Source organism: Rhinolophus sinicus, linkage group LG07 (genome assembly GCF_036562045.2).
Source record: "Rhinolophus sinicus isolate RSC01 linkage group LG07, ASM3656204v1, whole genome shotgun sequence".
In the NCBI taxonomy this organism is placed as follows: Eukaryota; Metazoa; Chordata; class Mammalia; order Chiroptera; family Rhinolophidae; genus Rhinolophus; species Rhinolophus sinicus.
In genome coordinates, this window is record NC_133757.1 from 104,471,245 (window position 1) to 104,489,869 (window position 18,625).

Consider the following 18,625-nt stretch of genomic DNA (forward strand, 5'->3'; position numbering starts at 1 on the left):
CACAGTTGTGACAGTAAATTGTCTCTAGGCATTGCCTAATGTCCCTTGGAGGGGTGGGGGTGGGGGGATAGAATCACCCATGCTGAGAACCACTGTTCTAAATATACAGCTATGTCTTTTTCCCCAATCATGTGAAAAACTTATCTAAACATAGAGTTGCCTGGGAACTTCTTGCAAGTTCCCAAGTTCTTTTAATTAGCATAGAATAACCACGCTTTTAGCATTACCACTATTGGTAAAGAGATTTATTTTCAGCTGGCTATTTATTTCCTCCCTTTGGTCTTTCTCATGCATCACACAGTACTCTGTCCCTTTATTTCCATGCCAAGAAAAGAGCCTGGCAGCAGTGAAACGTAAGGAAAATTGAGCAATCTCTGCTTGATACCATTTTGCTGGGCTCAAGAAGAGAGGAGCCAGTCAGCTGACAATCGGTCTGTAAGTATGTCAAGCACAGCAACTAAGAAAGGCTCCTCAGAGAGGCTGGTTATAGGCACCAATTTCAGAGATCCCCGGAGATTATTTTCCTCGAGTATATTTTATTAATTTAGTCATACTAAGGTCCTAAAATAAAAATGCCACCACTCATAACATAAGGGGAACTTTACCAAGGGGCAGGGGACATCCCTCATCACTCACTAGTTTATGACTACAGACCCACCATCAGAGAAGAATTTATTTAGGTGACATGAACCCACTGTCCCACTGAGATAAGAGACCCTGAGGCCAAGCGTCAAGCAGAGGTGCCCAGCTGGGAGCCAGAGGGAGGTATGCGCACCTTTTGTTGACAGCGTCCAGCTGGACCTGGAGGGAAGCCTTGTGCTGCTCTACCACATCCTTGAGGGGCACTGTGGGGTGTTCTGCATGCTCCCCCTCAGTGCACTCCCGACACATGGCGGTCTCACAAGATTGGCAGTAAAAGTCCATCACCTGTGGGTAACACAAGAACAATTCCAGGATCGGTGCCACTGACGGAGGGCTTACTATACCCCCGGCCTTTACTTGCAATCTCTCACTTAATTCTCACCAGGATGTCAGAATATTTCCTCCCCAGGATGTTGGAAATATTATGTCCAATTTCACAGGAAAAAAGGAAAGATAAACTTTTATGTGCCAGACCTCAAACAGAGATGGACTGGACTCCAAAGCTGCTACTAGGGCCACAAAACCCGCTTTTCTGTGGCTGCTTGATTAAGGCAGAACGGGGGCGAGGGGGCTGTGGTGCTCCAACGTTTTGGTCTCGGGACCCCTTTATGCTCTTTATAAATTATTGAGGACTGCAAAGTGCTTTGGTTTATGTGAGTTACACCTATAGGTATTTATCATTTTAAAAATTGAAACAGAGAAAAAATTTAAATATTTTTTAATGTATTAAAAGCAATAATAAAGCCATTAAACGTTAACATGAATAATATAATTTATGGAAAATACATTTTGCAAAACAAAATATTTTATGAGAAGAATGGCATTGTTTTCCATTTTTGTAACTCTCTTCAGGGTCTAGCTTAATAGAAGACAGCTGGACTCTAGTATCTGCTTCTGCATTCAATCTGTCTCGACAGCACACATCGTACAGTCTCTGGAAAACTGCACTGTACACTATTAAGAAAATGAGAGCAAAAAGGCAAATAAAGTCTTAGTATTGTTATAAATATAGTTCTGGCCATGTGGACCCCTGTGAAAGGGTCTTGGGACCCATGAAGGCTCCTGGACCACACTTTGAGAACTGCTACTGTTTGGATAAGAGAAGAGCTGGACTGAGCAGTTTGCAGCCTGCCTCCACCACTTATGTAACCTCACTGTGTTTCCATTTTTCCTCCGTCAGATGGAGACAACAAGAGTAAGTTACTTCCTTCAGTAGATTAATATGCACAAAGAAGTTAGACGTTGCCTGGTACATAGTAAGTTCTTAATAAGTAGTAATGGTGATGACACTGATAGCATTTGCTTACCTGAAAATAAAACTACTTCATCCCAATTATTATGAACTCTCAGTAATAATATAACATAAAGACTGAAAGTTAGTTTCCTTGGGAAGGTATTCCGCTTATCCTTTCAACTTAAAATAACTTCTTCCAATTTTGAATTCCCAAAGCACTTTGGGGGTGGGGGTGGGATCTGTTTCTTAAAGTATTATACACCTACAGAAAATGGTGTACATCCTAATACAGACTGATGGATTTTCACAAAGTGAACACACGCACCAAAGCACTTTTATTCACACCCCATTTACGAAATATTTATGAGATTTTAAGTTACTGAGCACAGGAACTCTCTCATCTAGAGCTTAGGTAATTCCATGCACATAGTAGGTATTTAATAACACTGCTGAATGAGTGAACTGTATGCTGTCTGTAAGAGACTCACTTTAGATCCAAAACCACAAATAGGTTGAAAGTAAAAGTTGGAAAAAGATATTCTATGCAAATAGTAACCAAATAAGAGATGGAGTGCCTATTCCAATATATTAGACAAAACAAAATTTAAGACGAAGGTTATTATAACTGACAAAGAAGGACATTATATAATGATAAAATGGTCAATCCATCAAGAACTATAACCATTATAAATACATATGCTCCCCAAAACAGATCCCCAAAATAGATGAGGCAAAATCTGACAGAATTGAAGAGAGAAATAAACAGTACACAGTAATAGTTGGAGATTTCAATATTCCATTTTCAGTAATGATAAATAATTGGATGGAAGACCAACAAAGAATAAGAGAACTTGAGCAATACTGTAAACTGACTAGACCTAACAGATGTGTACAGAACACTCTATTCAATAACAGAATATATATTTTTGTCAAGTACACGTGGAACATTCTCCAGAATAGGCCATACATTAGGTAACAAAAATCTCAATACATGTAAAAAGATTGAAGTCATACAAAGTATCTTCTCTGGCCACATAGAATGAAATTAGAAATCAATAACAGAAGGAAATCTGGAAAATGTATGAATATGTGGAAATTAAATAACATATTCTTAAACATAGAACGAATCAAAGAAGAAATCACAAAGCAAATTAGAAAACACTTTAAGATGAATAAAAATAACACAACACACCAAAACATATGAGAGACAGTGCTCAGAGCAAAATTTATAAATGTACATGCTTACATTAAAAAGAAGAAAGATCTCAAATCAATAACCTCGGCTTCCACTTTAAGGAACCAGAAAAAGAACAACAAACTAAACCCAAAGCAAGCAGAAGAAAGGAAATAAAGATGATAGTGGAGATAAGGAAATTCGAGAATAGGAAAACAATAGAGATAATCAATGAAACCAAAAGGTGGTTCTTTGTAAATAAAGATCAACAAAATGGACAAACACTATGGATAGTTATATACCAAGAAATCCAATCACTTAGATAAAATGGACAAATTGCTAGAAACACACAAACTACCAAAAGTGACTCAAAGAAGAAATAAAAAATCTGAATAGACCTATCATCAGTACACAGATGAATCAATATTCAAAAAACTTCCAACAAAGACAAACTCAGGACCAGATGGCTTCACTAGTGAATTCTACCAAACACTTAAAGAATTAACAATACTTCGAAACTCTTCAAAAAAGGGAAGAAAAGGGAACATTTCCTGTCTCATCCTATTACATTAGCAATACCCTGATACCAAAGCCAAAGACATTACAAGAAAATTACAGACTAATATCCCTCATGAATACAGATGCAAAATTCCTTAACAAAATACTAGTTAACTGAATCCAGCTGCATACGTATTAAAAGGATGAGACATCATGAACAAATGGGATTTATCCCAGAAACGCAAGGGTGGTTCACATACAAAAATCAATATAGATATAATACATCACACTAACAGAATAAAGGGGGAAAACCCCACAGAATCATCTCAATTGATGTAAAAAAAAAACATTTGACAATATCGAACACCCTTTCTTGATAAAAACACTTACCAAACTAAAAATACAAGGAACTTCATCAGCTTAAAGGGCATCTACAAAATCCATAGCTAACTTACTTAATGATGATCCCCTAAGATCAGGAACAAGACAAGGGTGTTTCTTGCCACGTCTATTCAATAGTGTACTAGAAGTTCTAGCCAGTGTATTTAGGCAAGAAAAAGAAATAAAATGCATCTGAATTGGAAAGAAAGGAGTAAGAATTTCTCTATTAAGAGATGACATGGTCTTATACATGGGGAAAGAACATACACACATACACACACACACACACACACACACACACACACACAATTAGAACTAACAAATGAATTCAGCAAAGTTGTAGGATGCAAGACCTAGTTCATACCGACTAGGATGGCTGGACTTAAAAAGCCAGATAATAACAAGTGTTGACAAGAATGTGGAAAAATCCAAACGCTCATATTTTGCTAGTGGGAATGTAAAATGGTACAGCTGCTGTGAAAACAGTTGACGGTTCCTCAAAAGTTAAACATAGAATTACCATATCACCTATCAATTCCCCAAGAGAACTGAAAACATGTCCACACAAAAACTTGCTCACGAATGTTCTTCATAGCATTATTCATAATAGCCAAAATGTGGAAACAACCCAAATTTCCACCAACTGATGAATGGATAAACAAATTGTGGTATATGCAGACAAGGGAATATTATTTAGCCATAGAAAAGGATGAAGTTCTGATATAGGCTGCCCTAGAGATGAACCTTGATTAACATTATGATAAACGCTAGATGCCAGACTTAAAAGGCCACATACTGTAAGATTCCATTTATATCAAGTGTCCATTTGGACAAATCCATAGAGACAGAACGCAGACTGGTTGGTTGCTAGAGGTTAGGGCTAGGGGGTGGGGAATGAGTGGCCACTTAATGGGCATAAAGTTTCTTTTGGGGATAATTAAACTTTTCTGGAATTAGATAGTGGTGATGTTTGCACAACCTTCTGAATATACTAAAAGCCACCGAATTGAACACTTTAAAATGGTTAAAATGTTGGATTTTGTGTTATGTGATTTTTACTTCAATTAAAAGAAAAAGTTGATTGCAACTTTGAAGAGACAGCAGCAGACCTGGGTTATTGCTCCTGGTTCAGGATCCTAAGTGTTGCTTGGGAAGCAGAGGCCCTGAAATCATTTTGAATTGTCAACAACTATTCATTCTCAAGTGCTTATGCTTGGGTTCTGACAGCTTTGACTCCAGCTGAAAGTTAATTGTGTGAGGTGCGACTCTGCTGAGCTCATCCATCCTGAACTGAGATGCTGCTGCTGCTCCCAGGGGTGGGTGGGCCAGAAGCCAGGATGAGCTGATTGCTGTTGACAGGTAGTCACCATTTGTGTTCATTAGAAAAGAAGATGGCCAGGACCATATGCATTACTAACTGCTGAAAAGGATGGTCAGGGCCTTGCAGGCAACCCTCAGGCTTTCGGAAGTGGGAACTTGTTACTAGCAGGGCATTCTGAATGAGGATCTCTCCTTTGCACCTCCTCATAACATCCTCATTAGGAAGGCCTAAGCAAGCAACCAGGGGGGGTGGGCGTGGGGGAGAGGTTTAATGATCATTCCTGTTCTGGGACTGCCCAGGCATGAGTTCCAGTGTCTACTTTAAGTGCAAAGAACCTCTTAAATCACTGACCCGCTATTCCCGTTTCTCTTTGTATTTGGACAATGCTGCCATGGCAGTTTAATTAGAAGACAGATTGTGTCACAGCACTTAAAGTAAATGACAGGCTTTCATCCACATGTGCTAATCAGCACCAGGCAGTTTATCACAGCAACATCCTGCTTTATTGTTAATTACCAGATTTTATTAACCTTCAGACGCTTGAACTGTTTTTAAAGATTTACCCATGGCAATTAACTGCAGCAATTTATCTGTAATATTGCATGCATTTGGCTTGAATCTGCAATGAGGACCTCTGTTTCAAAGCAGCAGCAGTGAACTGCAATCTATGTTGAAACAATAGAGTGATTCAAGACAACACGCTGCTAATTTTCCAAGGTCTCTTGTTGGTTTATAAATGCTATGATTTCAAAGAATCATAATGACCTCACATAGAGAAAGTGCAAAAAACATAATTTAAATAGCTTCATTCCCTTCAAGGAGGATCAAACTCTTTAGATAAATTTCATTTGTAGCGTGATTTGATGTGATGCATTTGGCGGAGAGACAAGGTAAAGTTTTAACCTAAAGGATTCTTTAATTTTGCTGGAATTAGTATCCGAGTTTCTGCTTAGCAGCCTGTGACATCCAAGGATCTCTATTGTGAGGTGTGCTCAGGAAATACATCTTTAGGAATTCTTTTGTGTTTGTTCTTCAGGCACTAAGGACATACTTCGTTATCCAAGTTTCTCTAAGTTTGTTAGAAAATTCCTTTTTCTAAAAATGCACAGTAATTGTAAAGAGTCAACCTCTATTTCAGTTGGATGCACCACCACTTTCTCAGGAAGAACCCAAGCTAGGTACCTGGGAGTCATGCTGTCCCCATCAGTCCACCCAGCCGATCAACTCTTGCACAGTTCCCTTTTCCAGTCTTGTTCTGGCTGTTCTGGATCAGGTCCCTCTGTGGATTATTCCAGCAGGTTCCCAAGTGGTTTCCCTATCTCAGGCCCATTCTCTTAGAATTTACCCTCCCTCCCTATCACATCTCCAGTTACTCTGAAATGAGCAAAATGCAAATCTTAACCTGAGCATTCCACTGCTTAACATCCTTTCATCCTTTCATAGCCCCCATGACTTAGGACCGACTCAAGTTTCTCAAAATGGCATCCAGTGTCCTCCAAGACCTGGCCCTTTTACTTCTCTAGCCCATCACCCACCACTTCCTGGATCCTGGAACTCTGGGATCATATAGGAAATTATAGTCCCTCTGCTTTTCCATTCTCTGTGCCACTTTGTCCCTTCTGCATAGAATACCTATCTCCCTTCTATACTACATATATACTAATTAAAAAACAAACAAAACATACCAGAATACTCACATATTGGCATAAATGTTGTATGTTACCAAAACATCAGTGTTAATGGCTACCCAATTATCAGTTTTATGGCTTACCATAATTTAACCATTTCTCTAAAATTGCACATTTAGATTATTTCTGATTTTTACTATAATATAAAATTTTCAATAATGTTCTTATATCAAATCTTCGTTCTAATCTCTAGCAATTTCCTTAGAAATATTTCTATCAGTGAACTTGCTGGATTAAAGGATAAGAAGTTGCATAAAAACACACATTGCATTTTGTCAAACTGACGTAAACTGTTTGAAGAGCAATTTACCCTCCTACCCACAGCTCATAAAAATATCTCACCATACCCTCATCAGCACAGGTTATCTTTTTTAAAATTTGTAGCAAACTTGAGAATATTTGACTATTTGTGAAGCTCAGCAATTTTTTTTCTCATATGATTATTAGCTGCTTATATATTCCCTGTGAATCTTCTGAGTTCTTTGTCCATTTTTCTTAATTTTTAAAAGTTCTACATTGTAAGAATTTGCTGGGGTATTTTAATTAAGAATTTTACAGCTACTTTCATAAAATGAATGATTAATACTTCTTATTTTGCCTTTACTAGATTTCAGTGCCAGGGCTATGAATAGATCTTAAGCAAATTGGGCAGCTTTCTATCTTTTCTTATGATCCAGAAGTATACATGCTATGAATCATATCTGTTTTATACAGGTTTAAAGGAATTCAGTTTTAAATTAACTTTTACCAGTTTCTTTCAAGATTATCAGTCTGCTCAAGTTTTCTTGATCTTTTGTAATTTCCTAGATAATCACCTACTTCATTCAGACTTTCAATATATTAGCCTTTAGCACATAGAATTGATTTACTTATTTTAAAAATCTTTGTATCTGTATTAAGGTCTATTAGTCCTATTTTGATTTATCTATATTTCCCTTCATTGCTTCATCAGATTATTTCATTACTTTAAAAAATTCAGCTCTTAGATTTATTCAACTGTTTTATTATTTTCAAACTCTGTTTATTTTTTCTTCTTTTATGTTCCATATATCTTGCTGTTTTTCCTAACTGTTTCCAAACTGGTTTTCCTAATAGTTTGAATTGAACTCTTTTTAAATAAATACTTAAGCCTATAAAATTTCCTGAGTACAGATTTAACTTTACCTTGTGCCTTTAACAGAGAAGGTTTCTACTTTCAATATTTTGTAATATGTCTAATTTTGCTATTTTCTTTCTTTGATTAAATAATTATGAGCTTTTAAAAAAGATTTGGGGTTTCTTCCTAACATATTTTACTATGCAATTTGAGTGCATTGGGGTGTAGGAACTTGGTTTACACATTGGGAAAAATGTAGCAATTTTTGTGACCTAGTATATGACCAAGTTTAATTGCTCAAATTCTCACCATCTTAAGAGCTTATCTTCAGCATATGCCTTTTAATTTGTGGGAGGCAGATTCTCAAGTGAAAGTACTTACTCTTTTCTCTGAAAGTCATCCTTCCTTCTTCAAGTCCACTGATGCTATTCTTGTGCTACCTGTATCATCTCCAATATGGACAACTCAATAAACTCAGAACTAATGTCACAGCCTTCAGTCTCTGCTACTCCATTCCTCTACGTAATGCCACTAATATCCATCTCCTCCTTAAAGGTTGTAATGCTTTCCCACTGCGTATGGAATTTAGGTCAAATATTTTCTCAGTGGCATTCATAGCTCATCACCACTTCTCCCTATCTATCTTACCAGGCCCATCCTGAGTTTTCCAGCCCACCTGTGTTCCCACCCCACCCCTACTCCCACTTCCGTGCTCTAGCAGCACCGAGCTACAAGCTGTTTCCTGAATTCCACAACACACTTACCTTTACTTATTGAAGTAATCGTTCTAGTTGTCACTATTTCTCAATCTATATGATTGCTTTTCACATCCCAGATTTAGACCAGTGTCTACAGAAGGCCTCCTCATGTTTCTAAAACACCCCTATCAAGTCAGATCTCCAGAGAGCTCCATACCTGGATGACACTGTAATACCTTATACCTGATTAAAAATGTCCTCCTAGTCTAGTATTTAGAATGTGAGCTCTAGAAGGAGACAGACTCAGTATTCACTAAGAGACAGTGTGAGAAATAGTCATAAGGAGAATACTCAAACTGCTTTTGAAGGCATCACTGAAAGTTCCTTTTACAAAAGTTACATGGTAATTTCCCCTTATAATACAGTGCATGAAAAACTTATAGTGATTGATAGTCTGGTGTGCTTTCAATTAAAGATAGGTAATCCCTGATGTCTCCTTTCTTTTGGTTCCCAAAAAGCTCAGGGTGCTATTTCCTCCTGGTCTAGCTTTTATGATGTGTCAATTAGCTCTGTAACTTAAACTGCTCAAGTCTGTTTCTTCATCTATAACACGAAGGTCACTAACTCCTACTTTGCAGAGTGGTGTGTAAGAAATTAAGCATGGTGTCTGGCCCATTCGTTCAACAAATAGGTACTGATTAACTTTCCAGAGACTAAATATACAAATGGACAATGGCCAGGCCATATATAAAATTAGTACTCTCACTCACAAGTTACCCAGGAAACTGACTCCATATCTACAGTAAATAACCCAGGAAGTCAGCCTGCTATAAATCACATTTGTAGGCAGTCAGACTGCTACCTCTAGTAACAATCCAAAAAGCTAAATAACTTCCATAACAACTGGCCCCAAACTAGGACTTGATTACTAATAGCACCCCTAATTTTTGTCCCCACTTCCAACTTAGGACCAATCAGAGAAAGCCAAATATGTACCCCTAACCAACCACACAGGATGCCCCCTCTTCCAGGTAGCCGGCTTCCAGCTTCTCCATGCCACCGCCATTCCATCAGGGCACACCTGAAGCTTTCCCTTTCTTTCCTACTATAGAGCTTTCCCATTCCTCTGCCTGCCTTTGACTCTCTGCCAAAACACAAGTGACGGTGCCTAACTCCTTGTTATAGCAAGTTGGGAACACAGAGCCTTTGCTTATTCTCATCGGGCCGGTCTCCGACGATTTCCACACTTTCATGTGTAAGATACTGTGCTTATTGCTAGAGGTGTAATGGTGAACATGGTCCCAGCCCTCCTGGAGCTCACTTTCCAAAAGGAAAGCCAGAAGATCAAGAAGTCAACAAACACACAGATGAAGGCATGCAGAGGGCAGTAATGCCATGAGGGAGATCAAGAAAGTGATGTGATGGCGGGTCTCTTGGTGTCAGAGGTGGCCCGCCTTAGCGCTGTTAGAGAAGACGGCTCTGCAGGAGAAATCTGAGCTGACACATGAAGGATGACAATGAGCTAGCCACTTAGAGAGAGAACAAAGAGCACTCCAGGAATAAGGAACAGAGAACAGCCAGGCCCCGAGGTGGGACACCACATGGCAAGTTCTAGACCTGTGAGGCTGCACTGTACTGGGCAGAGAGAATGCTCAGAGCTAAGGCACATAAACAGGAGTGATGGCCAATAATAACGGCTTTGCTCCAACCATCTTTTGTCGCTTGCCTGTCTTATTATACCTGAGCCTTATACTATGAGCAGTTTCAAACACTATTGAAGTGGTCATCATATAAGGAACAAAGGAGATAAAGTGATTAATTAGAAATAATTTTAATAGCTAACATTTATCAAGAGCTTTCTATATGCTTGATAGGACTTAAACATTTAACTCGCCCAATTATCCTCTATGGTAAATACTATTATTACTTCATTTTCGTAGATGAGGAAGTGAGACACAGAGAATTTAATAAACTGGAAACGCTGACACAGGGAATACACTGAAGAGCAGGATTTGAAGTCTAACTCTCCAGCCCGCGCTCTCAGCCACCACATAACCTGCCTCTTCAGGTCACACAGCCATTGTAAGTCCGTTATTTGACTCAGGTCCCACTGAGTTTATAACAGTCATTGTACTTTCTAGTAGCAAGAAATATGTTTGGAATTCAGAATCTGTAATCTATGCTCAGGGACTCCCATATCTTCCAAATTTGATTTATGATTAAGGAATAGGGTCTAACAGAGCATGAGAAAAATGTCTCTCACAGAACTGTAATTAAGATTTCAATAAACATCCCCAATTTGCAGAACTTAACCAGTATTAAATCTTTATCCATAATTTATTACACAGATGTGTATGGGGGTCAATGTACGCCCAGCTTGTGAATAGTTATGGGTTTGGTCTCCTCAGAAACCAACAATATGTGCCTTATAAGTTGACACAACGAAGGTTGATTTCAGTATATAAATAAATTTGGTCAGAGGAAGAAAGCAGGCAAAATAGTCTGTGGGCTGGCAGAAATCTTTTTTAATCTTTTCCAGGTGGAGTTCTGTTTTCAGGTGGAAACTTTGAGTGCCCTAAGCCTACCCAAATCAAAGCAGTCCTGCTGCCAGGCAGTGACTTACATTCCCATCGTGGTTTGGGCAAGACAGAGGCTTTCCCGCAGCCACGGCGGTGACTGTCTCCAGGATGGAGGACTCCTCAACGTTGCTACCTGGCGTTCGCTGCAGCACGTCCATCAGGTTCGTGATGAAGAAGTTGTTCTGAAGCGCAGCCACCCCCTTCTCAGGCAGGATGGAGGTCTGGCGGCACACTGGGCAGGACAGGGTTAAACTGTGAGCGGGAATGTAGTTCTGCAGGCACCTGTGGCAGAAGCAGAAGCAGGACTGTCAGCTCAGTGCACTCACCGAACAGAAGAGCTACAATCGCAGGTACCATCCACGTTCTCAGCGATTACCCGGGCTACTTTGCAGAAACTCCCTTTGTAGTTTCCTTCACTGGGAAAGGGCTATTTCTGAAACTAAGAGGTAACCTGTATTTGCATTGGCCCTGTCAAGGAAAAGAAAACTGTCATTGACAGAAAAAGTCGAGAACCGTATGACTTCACTGAGCTGTGGGATATAAAACTGAAAGCAACAAAGGAACAAGACAAACAAGAAACACAAATTCATAGACACAGACAACAGTTTAGTGGTTACCAGAGGGTAAGGGGGGAAAGCCATGGTAGATGAGGGTAAAGGGGATCAAACATATGGTGGTGGAAGGAGAACTGACTCTGGGTGGTGAATACACAATGCGATATATAGATGATGTAATACAGAATTGTACACCTGAGAGCTAGGTAATTTTACTAACCATTGTCACCCCCAATAAATTTTAATTAAAAAAAAAAAAGAATACTGTCATTGACTTTGGTAGTGTTTTCTAGAGCCTTGTTGCTACACAGACTAAAGTGGACAAGCAGCATTGGTCTCACCAGGGAGCTTGGAGGAAATGCAGATTCTTAGGTCTCACACCAAGCCTAATGAATCAGATCCCAGGGGAGAAGCATTGGTCTAGAATATCTCGTCTGGTGTTCATGAGTTTGTGGGAGAAACACATCACACTTTTTTGTTAGCGCTGAAACTCTTTTTACATACTAAGTCGTAAGCAGATCTCGGCGGTTAAAAACACATCACAGTAGTGGAAATGTTTTGTTTGAAGCAGGAATGGGACACCCAGAGTCACACCGACATGCTCTCTTCTTGCCTCACCTCAACAGACATCAAAGTAATTCATTTAATTAGTGAAATGTATCACTAATAATGACCAACATTTGTTCTGCCCATTAAATTCAAAGAACTACCAACAAACCTATGAAGAAGGTGATATTGTGATAGCTTTTAGACATATAATGAAATTCAGGCAGAGAGGGTAAGTTACTTGCCCAAAGGACTTAGGTGGACAGGGGTGGAATAGGAAGTCAAACCAAGGCAATTTGGTACCAGAGTCTAAACTCCAAATAACTACACTATACAATGTTTTCCAGTTTGTTGGCCAAACAGAATTTGAAAACCAATGATTTTGTCCCATATCCCTTCCTTTGCTTCTATTGGAACACGCGTGTCAGATAAGAAACCTGACACCAAGGAGGTTAATTGACCTTCCGTATGTCACAGAAGTAACTAGGGCTGAATAAATACCCGAAAAGAAAAAGCTTTTGCTAAGGTCTCTAATGAAATCTACATCCAACAAACATTTTTCAGTCCTGTCTTACTAGGCTTCTCAGCAGCATTCATCAAATTTGATCACAATGCTCCCATCCTCCCACCTCCTTTTTGAAACTTTATCTTCCCTTGGCTTATGAAACCACACTCACCTGGTTCTCCTGTCTGCCCTACTGGTCGGACAATTAGGTTCACGAACTCATCCTAGAAAAAGTGCTGCATACCTCATTGCCGAATATCACCACGGTCACCTTAGAAGAACTCGCCTTGGGGAGCTATGCACCGATGCCAGCGCCTAGTCCATCAGAGCTACCTATTGTCATATTACCCTTGATGTCCTGAATGTCATAAAAATGTCTTCCTTTCAACAGTTCCTTTATCTTCGGGTAAAGAAAGAAGTCATTGGGGGCCAGATCAGGTGAGTAGGGAGCGTGTTCCAATAGAGTTATTTGTTCACTGGATAAAAACTCCCTCACAGACAGTGCCGTGTGTGAGCTGGTGCATTGTTGTGATGCAAGAGCCATGAATTGTTGGCGAAAAGTTCAGGTCGTATAACTTTTTCATGCAGCCTTTTTAGCACTTCCAAATAGTAACCTTGATTAACTGTTTGTCCAGTTGCTACAAATTCACAATGAATAATCCCTCTGATATCAAAAAAGGTTAGCAACATCGTTGCAACAAATTCACGAACTTAATTGTCAGACCTCCTTTTGTTTCCACTGAGTCCGTGCACTTCAGAATTCATCCCGGCTCCACTGTAACCACTCTTCTGTCCCTGGGATATTATATCCGTGTGCCTGGCTAAAGCACAACACTCTCATGTTTATATTTCTTCCCACAGGTATCTCCTCTGAGCCCCGGATCTGTACACCAACTGTCTTCTTAACATTTCCTCTTTGATGTCTCACAGGTTCTAAAACTCAACATTTCCCAAACAAACCCATGACTACCCCCCAAATTGTGTCCTCTTCCTGTCGCAACGAGCAGCACCTCCATCTCATCTAGGTGGGTAGGGCTGGACCTACCAGACAGGGCAGGGGGCAGAGCCACAGAAGACTAGAAGTGCTGTTTCTCACCTGTCAGAACAAGGACATGGGGGCCAAACAACAGACCACTGGGCACTGAACACTGGGGAACAGGGCAGCTCTGCCGAGCTCAGACTGAGTGGCTCTCAGCACCATAGATAAAGAGAGCCAGGTTATATCAACTGCTGCAAATCAAATAATGATCTTACCATGTGAGCCCAGGGACACATGAACAATTAGCTGGTATTCATGTTTTAGCTACACCTATTAAGTGAGAGGAAAACAAAAATTACTCGTCCATTTAGCCATCTTGGAATATGAATCACAAAGTACTGACATAAAAATTATGACAGAAAATGCAGCCAAAGTATAAAATGAATAAAGTGAAAAGTATTGGTACCCTATATACTATCACTGAGACAAACAACAAAAAGTCTGCATCCACATACACAAAAAAAACCTCACAACAAAGAAAGCAAGACAAACAAATACAAAACCACAACTACCAGTAACAAATCTACTTTCTCCCTCCATCCATCACCACCAAAAATGTGGTTATTCTGTTGCAGTTAAGACCCTCCAAAGTAAATCCACTCAAAGCACACTCAATCAGACAACTAATACATGTTAAATTGGATGGTAGATGTAATTAGCATTGATCTGAAGCCACTGGAAATACTAACTTCCTATTCTATAACAAGAAGCAATGCTTTTTAATTATGTGTATTAAATGATAACAGAAAATATATTTAACATGTTATAAAACATAATAACCATGCTTGTTTTTAAGAAAAGAAAATATAACCGTACTATAGAAATACTTAAAGTAGGCCATAGATAAACTAATTACTAACAATCTTTTTATGCTTAATTGCTTATGTGGTAGGTTGAACAAGGGGATACAGACGTATTTTGATAACTGATTAACTCAATGGAAAAAATACTATTCAAAAAAGATAAATAAGGAAGTATATTTTCACATACAGCAACCTGCTTATTCTGGTAATTTATAATTATGTCATATATATATACCTATATATATATATGTCATTTTTTTCCATCTGAAACATCACAATATTCAAATGTGCCATTAGTATGTGTCTTCTGAAGTATATTTGGAAGGAAGCTCTCTCCTTTTAATTAATCCTCATATATCCAGGTATCTTACCTGATTTGTTATATGGGAGGAAATGATAGATTTTTAATTGGCCTTCACCAAAGATCCTCTGTAAGAGAACTGTAGTTGGCAAAAAATTGTTTCACAAAGAACAAAGGAAAACATTTTTTAATATCTTAAATCTTAAAATATTTAATGCTCCATTTCCTGTGGAAATAAATTGCTTCTTCTCACTTGTAAATACTTGAAATAAAGTAAATTATTGGCAACTCGTGATTATGTTTCTCGATTTCTACCAGAAGCACAAAAGATTTATTGTCTCCTGTAGTTAACTGGAGAATTCTGACAAGAACCCTTTATGGAAGGCCAGTCTGTGAGACTCCCTCCTCCGTGCCCCCAGGAGGCTTACCTCTCGCAGAAAGTGTGCAGACAGGGGAGAACCTTGGGGTTCTTGTACCGTTCCAGGCATATACTGCAGATCAGAAACTGCTTGTCAATCTGGCGCACCACAGGACTTGGGATGTTCGTGGCTTCACTGGCCATCCTAGACCACTGACATGGGAGGCCAGCTGTCTTTGACCCTGCACGCTGCTGCTGGCGGACAGAAAAACCAGAATGGAAAAATATTTAATAATCGGTAAGTGTGAAGCAATCATTGTCTCATTCATGATACGCATTGTTTTATGAAAGGACTATAAACAACCCTCATTGCTCTAGAGGGAGTACAGTGAGCCGCCTGTTTGCTTTGTAAAGCAATAATCACAGGTTCACCTTGCAAACAAAACCAATGAGAAGAAGGTGTGTTGTACAAAGAGCAGTGCTTGCTGGGTTTCAAAGCAGTGGTAACTGAGGGATGAAATACTTACATACCTATGCCTTTAGCCAAAGGACTTAAAGTCCTTTTTCAGTCTATATTAAATAGTATAGTCTTTTTTTTTTTTTTTTGCCTTTTAATTGTTTTTGTTACTCAAAAAAAGCTTCATTTTTTTTTTTTTTTACTTAGCTTTCTGACGCTGTGATTGTGCCTTCAACACTTTCACAACGATTTTCTGCTCCTCAGTAAGGAAAGCAGGCTTGATCCTGTCACGGACACACTTAGCACATATACAACCACCACAGGCCCGGCTGACATGTTTTTCCATTTTAGACAACCTCATTAGAACTTTAGGTCTTACTGCATGAACTCTGCGAAGTCAGCCTGGGCACACGCCACATGCAGATTTTGGTGCTTTCCCAACCTTCTTGGTATAAAGGGAAACAGTCCTATTACTAGGGGTTCAGCACAGTCCAGTTTTGTTAGAAGCTGTATTGTAGGACAGTCTCCGATAGTATGTCAAACACTGGACCATTCTGAATGCCTGTAGATACCATCCCCAGATGAGCAAATAGAATAGTCTTGTTAAAATATAATATGTTTTCCCACTATTATACTCCATGGGGATCAAATTATGCCAACCCAAAGTATGCCATTGTGACATAAGGATCATTTTGAGCCGAAGGCAATTCCGAAACAGCCGACCCAGGAGGAGCACTCTGCCCTCTTCCATCTGCCTAAAAGCAGGGCATACATTTCCCATTTGTAAAGGTGCCCCACTCTCCCACACCAGGAAGAGGAGAAGACTCTTAACCACTGGAGATGACACCAAGAGGAGTCTGCATAACAAACCTTACTAAACAACCCTTTCCCACAATTTACTGCCCCTAGGAGTCCACCTCCCTTTTCCTTTGTCTAAAGCCATAGCTATGCCTTTAGACATGACTATATTTGAATATATATTTATAGTCTTTTTAAAATAAAGTCCTTTTTCAGTCTCCACAATTTGTCGCTATAGGCTCCCAGGTTTAACCACCTCTTTGGGTTTTCACTTCTTCCCTGTGAAGCCCCCACGCATGTAAAATTGAAACTAGTAAACCAATAAAATTCAATAAAATATAGTATATATTTTGTTTCTTTTTAAATAAAATATGTGCATCCTTTTCTCCTGATAATCTGTCTTTTTACAGTTTAATTCACAGCCTTCAGACACAGAACATAAGAGTGTAGAGAAAAAGTTTTTTCTCCCCTATATACTGTTAATATGCAGGATAGGAATAATTCAAATTTTTAATTAAAAACTTTGTATGTGGTTCGGAGTGTTTCCTTCAGAACTAAAGATTTATAGATTTTATACTAAAATGTATTTTGCTATGGATCAGGGACAAAGACTAGAGTTAGTCCCTTTTTTAAGAAATGTGTTGGTATTCATGTATAGGCATTTGAGGAACCTGATGAAGGGAATTAGTTCAGTGGAGGTTTCAATTAGTGAAGAATGATGCCAGAAATGGAGAATACTGTGTTTTATGTCATAACTTTTTCTTTATTCTCTCATAGGCCCTTGGCTTTCTTCTCTGTTTCCCTCTTCTAATTCTCCATTTCTGTCATGACCCCTCACCAATTGAAAACGCAGCTTCTTTTATCATCTTAAGAATTTCTGCCTTATATTCCAAACCAAGACTGAGCTAAAATTCACTTCCTAATTTCCTAAATACGAGGTATGATCAAACAATACAGTAAATGTGTAAATAAAAAATGTATTACAGTAAAAGACACATTGCCATTAATCCCCCTCAAAATACTCCCCCTTGCTTCGACCACACTTATCCCATCATTCTTGCCACTTTCTGAAGCAGTGCTGGAAGTCCTCTTTCGTGAGTGTCTTTAGTTGTGCTGTCATGGCTGCCTCGATGTCCTGAGTCATTTGGATTGTGGGGAAGAGCCAGAAGTTGCAAGGTACCAGGTCTGGTGAATAAGGGGATGAGGACACACCGTAATGTTTGTATTTGACAGATATTGCCGTGTACCAGAAGCGATGTGTGACACAGAGCGTTGATGGAGAATGATTTATGACACACATTAAAACACACCTTCTCTCAACCATAGCTCACACCTGATTGACTGCACGGAACAAGTTGAAACTTGTCACACACTGTTACTAAAATTCGATTCACTGCTTCCCATATTGAAGATCCCTGTCTTTCTGTTGGATGGCAGTTGGCAGCAGCATTCACCATATTTGTTGATCACAATGGAAAGGCTCCGTGTCACACATTTCTTCTAGAACAGCAATTTCTGTCAAGTAAAAACATTGTGGTGTGTCCTCAATCACCTTCATCACCGGATCTGGCACCATGTGACTTCTGGCTCTTCCCCAAAGTCAGAATGATTGAGGACATCAAATCAGCCACAACAGCGCAACTAAAGACAGTGTCGAAAGGACCTCCAGAACTGCTTCAGAAAGTGGCAAGAATGATGGGATAAGTGTGTTAAAAACAAGGGGAAGTATTTTGAGGGGGATTAATGCCAATGTGTCTTTTACTATAATAATTTTTTTTTCTTTAAACATTTACTGTATTATTTGATCACACCTCGTATTTAGTGGCATCGTCCACAGCCCTCCAATTCCCAAGAACGTTTCTATTCTCTTTACAAAAAAGAAAAAAAAAGTTAATTTTTATAACCCTAGGCAGGAGGTAACAGTCTTCTCATTCTATAAGACTTTTAACAAAC

At 39.1% G+C, this 18,625-nt stretch overlaps 1 protein-coding gene and 1 pseudogene across 18 annotated transcripts in view; both read right to left on the reverse strand.

Annotated features, from left to right (window-relative positions):
- The window catches only part of TRIM2 (tripartite motif containing 2), a 133,865-nt gene that overhangs the window by 37,266 nt on the left and 77,974 nt on the right, over positions 1–18,625 (reverse strand). For 10 of the 18 annotated variants that reach the window (XM_074338427.1, XM_019722550.2, XM_074338425.1 and 7 more), the window contains exons 2-4: positions 15,488–15,669; positions 11,356–11,593; positions 776–927 (exon numbers count right to left, since the gene is read on the reverse strand). In XM_074338427.1, coding sequence (XP_074194528.1) covers positions 776–927; positions 11,356–11,593; positions 15,488–15,621 — 524 coding nt within the window. In that variant the 5' untranslated portion in view covers positions 15,622–15,669. Of the gene's footprint in view, positions 1–775; positions 928–11,355; positions 11,594–14,170; positions 14,226–15,487; positions 15,673–18,625 lie in introns of those variants that run through there. The other 8 variants (XM_074338431.1, XM_074338424.1, XM_019722519.2 and 5 more) reach the window with 2 other exon arrangements.
- LOC141572737 (large ribosomal subunit protein eL34 pseudogene) lies at positions 15,697–18,236 on the reverse strand (annotated as a pseudogene).